This window comes from Ictalurus furcatus, chromosome 1 (assembly GCF_023375685.1).
Source record: "Ictalurus furcatus strain D&B chromosome 1, Billie_1.0, whole genome shotgun sequence".
Lineage (NCBI taxonomy): Eukaryota > Metazoa > Chordata > Actinopteri > Siluriformes > Ictaluridae > Ictalurus > Ictalurus furcatus.
Window position 1 is genome coordinate 38,238,808 of NC_071255.1, and position 12,500 is coordinate 38,251,307.

General features: G+C 39.8%; 1 protein-coding gene across 1 annotated transcript in view; it reads left to right on the plus strand.

Moving 5' to 3' along the window:
- The window catches only part of kcnj12a (potassium inwardly rectifying channel subfamily J member 12a), a 12,188-nt gene extending 10,828 nt beyond the window's left edge, over positions 1 to 1,360 (plus strand). The window contains exon 2 of the mRNA XM_053637658.1: positions 1 to 1,360. This exon is cut by the window's left edge and continues 1,255 nt beyond it. Within this exon, the coding sequence (XP_053493633.1) occupies positions 1 to 220 (220 nt within the window). The 3' untranslated portion in view covers positions 221 to 1,360.
- Positions 1,361 to 12,500: the final 11,140 nt, after the last annotated feature.

Genomic DNA, 12,500 nt, shown 5'->3' on the forward strand with positions numbered 1-12,500 from the left:
GGTTCCGTCTACGCCGCGTTGCAGCTCTAAAGACATGCTCGAGAACAAGTGCGTGTCTGCTGCCGACAACGCCTCCACGTTCTGCTACGAGAACGAGCTGGCGCTGCTGAACCGTGACGAGGAAGATGAGCAGGAATGCACCCAGAGAGAACGGCAAGACTTTAAACATGTGTCTCGGAGCCTCGAGCAAAGGTCGTACCGTCGCGAGTCTGAGATTTAACCCCCTTTGACCGTTTAGTTTAACAATGCAGAACAATGCAAAAGTGCCATAATGAGAGGCTTGGAACTGTGCACATCAGTGTGAGAGTGTGTGCATGTGTGCGTGTGTATGTGTGCGTGTGTATGTGTGTATGTGTGTGTGTGTGTGTGTGTGTAAGTCTGAGTGTGAGTGTGTGAGTGAAATGCTAAAAGAGAGATGATGCACAGTTCGGGCCAGAGACTTTTTTTAAAATCCTGCACGGAAACTTGAATCTTTTCCTCCTTCTTGTTTTATTTATTTTTCATAAATCTAGTTTAGTTCAAATCTGATCTTCTGAATTTGTAAATATTTTTGCGTAGATAGGTTACGAATTTGTGTGGATTATTGCTTTCGTTCTAGAGAGAGAGAGAGACAGAGAGAGAGAGACAGAGTGTGTGAAAGAGGAAGGTTTCTTTTTCTTTTCTTTTTGTCTAGCACTACTGATTCCAAATGCCCACAAACACACACACACACACACACACACACACACACACACACACACATACAGTACAAGCATGACAGATTCCCTTTTAAAGTTGCACCACCTAAACAAACAGAAATGTCTGAGTGTGTGTGCGACCAAGCACTAAATTTCATTAAAAACATAAATAGAAACCCAGACAGGCTCACTCACACACACACACACACACACACACACACACACACACACACACACACACACTGTTGAGTGGGAGTCTCTATATTTATCTATAGCATGTCCTGATTTTCCATTCCTTGGCGTTCCCGAAACAATGAGGGGGCGGAGCTAATATTAAATTTGACCAGCCAATGGTAAAGCTGATTATATGACATGAGCATTAGCTAATGTTAGCTACCCTGCTAGCAAACCCAAGCTAGATAACATTATGTAAAAAGAAAGTAAATAGACTAGGGCTGATGTCACATGACCAGGTTTGCAATTGGTTAATCAAAATGCAACTTAAGCTCCACCCCTTTTCCCACAGACAAAGCTATCAGTCTACCAATCGTGGACGTACAATAAATTATGGCATAGAGTTACAATTAATAATAATAACGACTAGACAAGTGAAAAGAAATGGCTGGCACTGTCATATAATCAAGTTTGTGACTGGCTGATCAAATGTAAACTAAGCCCCCCCCCTTTTTGACCCTCAGCAAAAGAATCAGAACGTGCTTCTTTCTATGAATTTAATTTGACATGCGTATAAATGTTTTAAGTACTTTAAATATTCATTTGATTGTATCCCCCCTTTAATATTCAAACCTCAGGGCCAGAATGAGGCTGCTGTATGTGTGTGTGTGTGTGTGTGTGTGTGTGTGTGTGTGTGTGTTTGAGCTATTTCTCTGCTATTTGAGACTTTTTAGCACACAATTACACAATAAATGCAGAATAAATGCAGAGCTGATACAATATGCAACACCAGTGTGTAACAGGTGCTTATAATACAAGTACAACACCAGTGTGTGCACTATTACACATCTGTAATAAACAATTATGATGTTCAGGTTTAATCACAACGTTGAAAAGTTATTTTATTACCCAATAAAATATTCAGTTTCAGAAAGCATAGAGTACCATATGGCAGATCTCAGTGCTGTAATGAATCACTGAGTGAATGAAATAAACAGGGTGTAAATGTGATGAACAGCTGGAACAGCAGCTGAACTGTCTGATCAGACCCAGCTTTATTTACCCCAGTGACCCAGCTTTATTTACCCCAGTGACCCAGCTATATTTACCCCGGTGACCCAGCTTTATTTACCCCGGTGACCCAGCTTTATTTACCCCGGTGACCCAGCTTTATTTACCCCGGTGGTCTGAAGTGAAGTGAGGATGCGGGTTGTTAAGAATGAGTTTATGCTTTACTTTAAGGTGTGAGTAGATGTGTGCATCAGGACCAAAGCATTGCACGAGCAGGTGTGTTTTTACTTTAATACAGGTGTCTGATATACAGCGTACTGCATAAAGCAAGTCCGTACTCATTAACATGGGAAATGTACCGCTTACTCGCGTGGCGTTTACCACGTTCCTGCTTTATCCTGGTCAGAGTTATGACTAATTTGTTTATATTTTGAGACGTATGAACAACTATCTGGTGAAACTTTCTGTGGTCAGACATGCTAACATGAAGCGCCATTACTAAACAAAACATACCCACGACAAACTGTCTCATGTAAGTCAGTACAGAGTTTTTTCATGGTTGTTGTGGCCAAAGATGCTTGTGAGTTTTTTGTGCTTTTTTTGTGAAAAACTACTTGAATTGGTGAAATCGCACAAAATTGTTCTGCGCACTCTTTAGCCGCGATGTTTGTTGGTAAACGAGACCTTTCAGCTGTTCTTATGTGAATTGAAGAGGGATTTGGCTGAATGCGCATTGTGATGATGTCACAGGATGCGTCTCGACCCGAATCTGCTGAAAATCTGCGGTTATTTTGAAGAATTGCAAGTTCCTCTGAATATCAAGTTTGCTTGCTTTTGCGTTCATTTCTGCGATCGCAAAATCACGGAATCCTGAAAGGACTATTATGCATAGCAATAAAATAATGTAAAATAAAATAAGGTTAAGCATTATAAGGTGAGATTTGTTTCAGCTATGTTAGACGCATATCTGGACCTTCATAAGTAACACATTAGATGTAGCTGGACCTTTAATTCAGTACCCCTGGCATAGAGTGTAGGGTGTAGGGGACTTGGGATGAGCTATGAGATTAATGTGATGTACAGACTCCACTAGCAGGGTTTAGGGTGTAGGGTTTAGGGATTGAGGGCATAGCAGTGATCTATGAGATACAGGCCTTATGTAGGGTTTAGGACTCACCATGAGATATAAGATTAATATGATGGTACATTGTCCAGTAGAAGGGTTAAGTGTGTAGTGTATATGGTTCAGGAGAGATACTGAGATTAATATGATGATATAATCTTCTGTATAAAGGATTAAGGGGACTTAACCCAAGGTGAGCTTTAACAATGGTGTACGCCCTGTATAAAGGTTTAGTGTGTAGGGTAGAAGGGTTTAGGGAGTTCACATAAGCTATGAGATGAAATGATAATATACCTTTGTAAAGAAGAAATATATACGCATCACTATTCTTAAGCCACACCCACTAATTGGAGATATTGTTGTAACCATGGAAACAGAGCTGTGTATCAGTGGTTTTCAGTATCACACCTGGTTTACTCCAGAAACACTGTACTTTACCTTCTTCTGTTACCTTCTTCTGTTTTATAAACCTTTTCTCAGAAAAAAACAGTATGAGGTGATTTATCTCGTAGTTGGATAGTTTGGTGTGATTTATTAAACTTTATCGCTAGATTAACTTTTGTTAATTAAATTGCTCAGCCCTATAGTGATTATGTATATATATATATATATATATATATATATATATATATATATATATATATATATATCTGTTATAGTAAAATCTATAAGAAAGGGATGAGAGACCTCAATCCTGTGATTGCTGATGGGCCCCGCCCACTTTTTACGCTGAAGGGGGGAAGCTGTTCACGCAGCCAACATGAACCTAATTAAGAAGTGATCTCTTAAGTTTTTGTGTGATTGATGGTACTAAGTGCAGAAAAAAAACACAAAGTGACAGTGAAACAACAACGTGTAAACATTTTACTGAGGAAAAGAATAAAAACTTAAAACAGTCAAATTTATTTAGTTTGTTCAATCTGTGCACAAGGGCAGAGCGGTGAAGCTGAGAACAACATGTCCCTGGGTTTATTTGTTTATTTATTTATTTGTTTATTTATTTATTGTCTATAAACACAAATACAAAAACAAGTTATATGAAGAATAGAAAGAATGTTTGTGGTGCTGGAAACAATGTATTAAACATTTTATAGATACACAAATAAATAAATAAACTAATAAATAAATAAATAAATAAATAAAATTAACATTTATATTAATATTATTTATTAGAATATAAAACATAACATATGTTACTCTAAAAATATGAAATACATTAGGGCAAATTTTATTAAGTTACATTAAAGATCCACAACTGCTAAAAAACAACAAATAAATAAGATTAAAATTATGCCTATGTTTTTATTAACAATTCAAACAAAGGAAGAAATGGCATTGTGTGTGTGTGTGTGTGTGTGTGTGTGTGTGTGTGTGTGTGTGTGTGTGTTTATTCTCTTGTTTGCACAGCCTTCATAATGGCCATCTTTTGAAAGCAATAATGAATTTAATCAGCAATAATGAGGACTAAAAACAATTACTTTTACTACAAATTTATTAACATTTAAGGAACAATAGAAACTACTGAACTGAACTACTGGGGAAGTTGAGAGCAGGGGACACTGAAAACTCGGGGACAGTGGAGACTAAGGGTACTGGAAACTAGGGTACATTGGATACTAGGGGACACAGGAAATTAGGGGACACTGGATACTAGGGGACATTGGATACTAGGGGACACAGGAAATTAGGGGACACTGGATACTAGGGCATATTAGATACTAGGGGACACAGGAAATTAGGGGACACTGGATATTAGGAGACACAGGAAATTAGGGGACACTGGATACTAGGGGACACTGGATATTAGGGGACACAGGAAATTAGGGGACACAGGAAATTAGGAGACACTGGATACTAGGGGACACAGGAAATTAGGGGACACTAGATACTAGGGGACACAGGAAATTAGGGGACATTGGATACAAGAGGACACAGGAAATTAGGGGGTATTGGATACTAGTTGACACAGGAAATTAGGGGACACTGGATACTAGAGGACATTGGATACTAGTGGACACAGGAAATTAGGGGACACTGGATACTAGGAGACACTGGATACTAGGGGACACTGGATACTATGGGACACTGGATACTAGGGGACACAGGAAATTAGGGGACACTGAATACTAGGGGACATTGGATACTAGGGGACACAGGAAATTAGGGGACACTGGATAATAGGGGACACTGGATACTAGGGGACATTGGATACTAGGGGACACAGGAAATTAGGGGACACTGGATACTAGGGGACATTGGATATTAGGGGACACAGGAAATTAGGGGACACTGGATAATAGGGGACACTGGATACTAGGGGACATTGGATACTAGGGGACACAGGAAATTAGGGTACCCTGGATACTAGGGGGCACTGGATACTAGGGGACACTTGATACCAGGGGACACTGGATACTGGGGACACTTGATACCAGGGGACACAGGTTACTAGGGGACACAGAAAATTAGGGGACCCTGGATACCAGGGGACACTTGATACCAGGGGACATTGGATACTTGGGGACACTGGATACTAGGTGACACCGGAAATTAGGGGACACTGGATACTAGGGGACATTGGATACTAGTGGACACAGGAAATTAGGGGACACTGGATACTAGGAGACACTGGATACTAGGGAACATTGGATACTAGGGGACACAGGATACAAGGAGACACTGGATACTAGGAGACACTGGATACTATGGGACACAGGAAATTAGGGGACACTGGATACTAGGGGACATTGGATACTAGGGGACACAGGAAATTAGGGGACACTGAATACTAGGGGACACTGGAAATTAGGGGACCCTGGATACTAGGGGACACAGGAAATTAGGGGACCCTGGATACTAGGGGACATTGGATACTAGGGGACACAGGTTACTAGGGGACACAGGAAATTAGGGGACCCTGGATACCAGAGGACGGTGGATACTAGGGGACACTTGATACCAGGGGACACTTGATACCAGGGGACATTGGATACTAGGGGACACTTGATACCAGGGGACACAGGTTACTAGGGGACACAGAGGTCAGTTTAAAGTATGGGAGAGTATGGGACACTGGGAACATGGAAAGAGCTAATGACCACTGAAACCAGCAAAGACTAGAATATAGGTTGAGTGCTGAAATGAAAGGAGAAGGAGAGTACAGCTGAAAGGATGAATAAATAAAGAACCAGACTGAACGTTCTGGAATCCTGGTGAACGTTCTACAGCCCTGTTCACTCCATAAACACGTGCAATGCTCTAGAACTGCACGGAACATTCTAGAGCCCCTCTGCAGAGAAATCTAGAATATCTTATGCAGAAATTTCTCTTCATTACTGTAACAGACAGACAGATGCTGGTGGAAAGGTAAACATGGCTGCTGTGTGAGAGATTTCTGATAAGGAACTGCTCCCCCAGTCTCAGTGAAGCCAGTGTACGGGTCTTTCTCCTGATAAAGCTCTAGCTAACTAAACACACCGCATTAGGTACTGTACTGTAATTCCCACCCAGCTCTCAGCCATTCAGGAGCACTGGGGTTCTTTTATTACAGAATGTCTATTATTCTCTTCTTAAAGAGTCGTGATGGAGAAGTGCAGCGTCTGACATTAGGTTCCTCCTGAGCTTCAGACCCTCAGTCTTCTCACATGGGACACGCTCGGACAGATTCACACACTATATTTTTCTACAGAACTCTAAAGGTTTTGCTGCTGAGCGAGGTTCTGTTCCACACTTAGGAACTACGGAGCATTGTTTTCATTTCGCAACGTTTTAATGTGTTTCATTGTAAATACAAGAGGACAGGAGTGTGACTGGGAAAAGCTGGACATTTATACAAGTCTTCCACAGCCCAGAAACACACACACACACACACACACACTGGGCTCGTACTGTACGTGAATCATGCAGAACTGCTGAATTATTCAATTAAAGCATAATTATTAAAAACTTGTCTCTTAGACTGTTCATTCATTATTATGAATTGATGTGTGTGTGTTGTGTTGTGTGTGTGTGTGTGTTGTGTGTGTGTTGTACATATACAGTCCAAACATGTTTGTTAGTGTTTTTTTTATATTTATAGTTGGCAAGTATGTTTAACAAGGAGCAAAAGAAAAAAAAAACCCTGCTCCTTAATGACTTTCACAAAGTTTCATTTGGTAAGTATCATTAAATTTAACACACTTCTGACACTTCTTGGACACACCTTCATAGGCACACCTCCATGGACACACCTCCATGGACACATGTCCATAGATACACCTCCATGGGCACACCTCTATGGGCACACCTCCATGGAAACACCTCCATAGGTACACCTCCATGGACACATCTCCATAGATACACCTCCATGGACACACCTCTATGGACACACCTCCATGGACACACCTCCATGGACACACCTCCATGCTGTAACTATAGTGAGTGCTTTTGAATCCCCTTGCATGATGTACTACACAGTCCCTTCACGATTCTGTGATTTTGCGATTGCCAGGCCGCAGTATGTCAGGCTACAAGGCTGCTTGTCAGACACTGGAGCACCCCAGGGAATCGTACTGTCTCCATTCTTCTTCACCCTCTACACCTCTGACTTCTGCTTCAATTCGGGAATGTGCCACCTACAAAAGTTTTCGGATGACTCCTCCATTGTTGGCTGTATCACAGATAATAAGGAGGAGGAGTACAGAGACCTCATCAAAAGCTTTATAAGATGGTGCGAGACCAACCATCTCCAGCTCAACATCGGGAGAACCAAGGAGCTGGTGGTGGACTTCAAGCCCCCCACCCTGTCGCCGTAAGGGGGAGGGAGTGGAGATAGTGGACACCTACAAGTTCTTAGGGATGCAACTCAATGACACACTAGACTGGTCAGACAGCACTGAGGCCCTCTATAAGTAAGGACAGAGCAGGATGTTCTTTCTGAGGAGGTTCAGGTCCGTGGTCAGGTATGGACTCGGCTGCTACGGATGGTTTACCAGTCTGTGGTGGCCAGTGTTATCTTCTTGCTGTGGTGTGCTGGGGAGGTGGCATTTGGGATTGTGGTTCCAACAAACCGAGCAAGTTGGTGAGGAAGGCCAGCTCTGTGGTAGGGATGGAACTGGACATAGTGGAAGAAGTGACTGAGAAGAGGATGAGAGAGAAGCTGAAAGCTATCATGGACAATCCTTCTCATCCTCTCTACGCTGAGCTGAGGAGGATCAGGAGCACATTCAGCAACACATATTCATCCAGCCATGTGCCTCAAAACATCTGGGGAGCTCTTTCATACCATCAGTCTTCAGACTCCACAATGCAACAATACCCAGTACCACCTACCCCGCTGACTGAGTCTCACAGAAACAGATTCAACAGTTAAGGATCATTTCACAGTTATTGCACATGTACATATATAAATAGAACTCTAGCATATGTACATGCACACAGATATGTTTCATTGTTTATATTATTTCTATTGTATAGGTATTTATAGAAAGGATTTTCTTTCTTTCTTTCTTTCTTTGATGTTGCTCATCCTACTTGTGCTGCTGTCTCAATATGAATTACCCCTACGGGGATCAATAAAGGTACATCTTATCTTATCTCATCTTATCCTATCTCACCTCATCTAATCTCATTTTATCCTATCTCATCTAATTTTATCTCATCTAATCTCATCTAATCTCATCTTATTTTATCTAATCTCATTTTATCTCATTTTATCCTATCTCATCTCATTTTATCTTATCTCATCTCATCTTATCTCATGTTATCCTATCTCATCTCATCTTATCTCATCTAATCTCATTTTATCCTATCTCATCTAATTTTATCTCATCTAATCTCATCTAATCTCATCTTATTTTATCTAATCTCATTTTATCTCATTTTATCCTATCTCATCTCATTTTATCTTATCTCATCTCATCTTATCTCATGTTATCCTATCTCATCTCATCTTATCTCATCTAATCTCATTTTATCCTATCTCATCTAATTTTATCTCATCTAATCTCATCTAATCTCATCTTATTTTATCTAATCTCATTTTATCTCATTTTATCCTATCTCATCTCATTTTATCTTATCTCATCTCATCTTATCTCATGTTATCCTATCTCATCTCATCTTATCTCATCTAATCTCATTTTATCCTATCTCATCTAATTTTATCTCATCTAATCTCATCTAATCTCATCTTATTTTATCTAATCTCATTTTATCTCATTTTATCCTATCTCATCTCATTTTATCTTATCTCATCTCATCTTATCTCATGTTATCCTATCTCATCTCATCTTATCTCATCTAATCTCATTTTATCCTATCTCATCTAATTTTATCTCATCTAATCTCATCTTATCCTATCTTTTCTAATCTCATCTTATCTCATCTTATCTCATCTCATCATCCTATCTTATCTTATCTTATCTCATCTCATCTCATCTTATCTTATCTTATCTTATCTTATCTCATTTTAGCTTATCTTGCTCTCCAGACCTGCCTGATCCATCCTGATGTCCTGCTTCTGGTTGGAGTTCTCATCAGTTGGAGTTCACATGCTGCTGCTGAGGATGTCCCCACATGGTGCAGACTAAAGATCATTGAGATTTCTGAGGATGGTTTCACTTAAACTCCATAAAGATGCTTTGGACCTCAGTTCATATGAACAGTTATGCTGTGATGGCTTTAACACTACAATTACCACAAACAGTTCTGCACTCGAGTCTCCATCAGTGAACAGTGGAGAAGTTCAACACAACAGACTTCCTGTAGAAACTGTAATGAATTTCCTGCTTACACAACTGCACTATTTGAGCATGTAGTGTTAGCACATTTATAGAAGGGGTGTATTTATTTATAATCGCACTATCCGGGGTCACCCAGATGAGGACGGGTTCCCTTCTGAGTAGGGTTTCTCTCAAGGTTTCTTCCTCATATCATCTCAGGGAGTTTTTCCTCACCACCGTCACCTCTGGCTGCTCATTAGAGATAAATTCATACATTTAACATCTATATCCTGAATTTATATATTTCTGTAACGCTGCTCTGGGACAATGTCCACTGTTAAACACGCTGTACTAATAAAACAGAATTGAAAGAGCATGTAAAATAATTTCCTGCAATTGCCATTTCACCAATTCAAGTTGTTTTCCACAGAAAAAGCACAAAAAACTCCGCAAATTGCATCGCAGTCAGCATCCACACCAGAGTTGCAGTGTTACTGCAATCTAATGACTTTTTCTGATAACGCAGTAAAGTAACACATTATATTTTAAATGGATATAATTTGATTACAGTTACTGATGTCAATAAAATGATGTTACTTGCGTTACAAATTTATTGTTAAGAAAACAATATTAAGTAAAATATATTTTTTAAATAAATCATGTTTTGCCCCAAAGATTTTTTCTTTATCCCTGAATAATTCTCCACTCAGAGCGGTTCGTCACGATGTAACTGAACGTCAGTAAAAGAAGATGGCGGTGTTGTAGTTTTATATCTTCAGTGAATGGAGATGAGACCAATCAGACGGGGTTTACAGGAAAATACGTGGAAACATTCACGTCTTGTTGGCTGATGGCTCTTAATTTTTCCAAACGCTAGCTCACGGTCAGTGTGAGGGGAAATGCATATATGCAGATTTCTGTATTATTTGTTTTACCAGTAAATGTGTTGAAACTGAAACAGAAACATCCTCTGATGCTGAGCAGGAAAACAAGGCATGTAAACATCTATATGAGTTCCAGTTTACGTGAACATGATCTGAGCAGAGCAGAAGGAAAGATAATGAACTCTACATGACTCTGTAGCAGCTAAACACATACAGTGATAATATCTCTCTTGACTAGCGACACTGAACTAGCCTAGTTAGAAAAGTTTTATATTTTGTTGGTCTGGTCGTCCTACACACAGTGACACACCCGAGTCAGGTTTTATAATAAATCCGACTTTTTCTCATCATGTGACGCGCTAGAATTACTGAAAGAACTCTGAGTTTCACTTTGCAGTGTATTTTTGTAGGTTTGAGAGGTTTTGAAAGTAACGTGAAAGTAAAGTAATTAGTAATCTGCAGTGAATTACTTTTTTTGAGTCATTTACCCAACACTGGTCCACACATGAGTTTTTCAGAATCAGGAAAAACACGGTTCTGGGGAAACAGCAATGGACTCGTCAGCACAATGCTGTTATAAACTCTCACTGCTCACTGTCACATCACGTTACAACTTACAGAGAGAAAATGGAGAAAAACTAGCCAGAGCCAACGCGCGTTCAAACAGCCAAAGACACGTTTACGACGCGTGCTCGCTGATACGATTCCTCTCACTCAACAACTGCAACTTCGGCAAGGTGATGTTTATAAGGTGGGGCGGGACGCTTCAGATTCTAGAGAGCATTTGATTGGACAGAAAATCTGATGAGAAGTCCAGAATGATGTCATCAAAATTGTTGATCTGTGTTGTTGGCAGAGAGAGACTTCTGAATGCGAATTTTGTCAGTGTTTTGGAGGACACTAGATAAGGCTGACATATTCATACTAAAAGCCACAAAACTGAAATTTACACGTGCTGGTAAAAGTAAGACATTCTACCAGATGTATTTAAAACTAATTAATTCAATGATTCATTCAGTTTTAAAGTGTTACACAGACACTGAAAATATACATGAATTTTTGGATGAAATGTCAAAACATGACAATGTAAACAAACATTACATTTCAGGAAAGAATAAATAAATAAATAAAATGAATTTATTCATTTAGAGCACACTCTTTCCCTCATTAGGATGTCGCCATCTAGTGACGGGAGAAAGTTATTACAACTTCACTGATTCGATTCCTTAATAGATTGAAATATTTTGATTTGGATTCGATTCACAAGTCAGAGTGCGTTAGATACACGTACACACACACACACACACACACACACACACACACACACACACTACACAATGTGTGTTACGCAGAATATATATATAACATTCGTATATCATAGTTCCAGTCTTGTTTTTGTGTGCTTAGTATTTTATTCAAAGCATTTAGATTCTTTCATTCGTCCTGGTGAATCAGAATCGATTCACAAAAAAAGAATCACTTCAAGGAATCGAATCGCCCATCACTACTGAACGTTTCTTGTTGTTTAAATCATGTAAAATGGCTGATTTTAACTGGATGTTCAGCAGATATTACACTCGCCTCTCTCATTAAAACGTGTTTAAGGTTATTTTAGTCTCTGTTAGTTCCGTTGCCATGTAATTACTCAGGCGTTACTAACGGTAACCGGTTGCCCGGATGTAAGCTGAGCAAACGGCGTTGTGTCCGCACGCGACCGGCGCGCGACCCACTCCGAGCTGCTCCGGTATGAATAAATTAATTCATCTTAATTAACTTCTAACTGAAGCAGAACTGCTGAGGTAAACTTTTTACAGCCTCATTTATCTCTCCTGTTCATTCTGTGGTTTTATCAGCGAGTAGTGCTGAATAAACTCTCTAAACTGTAGTAGAGTGTCCGTCACATTTACATATTTAAATCTTTTAACGGAGC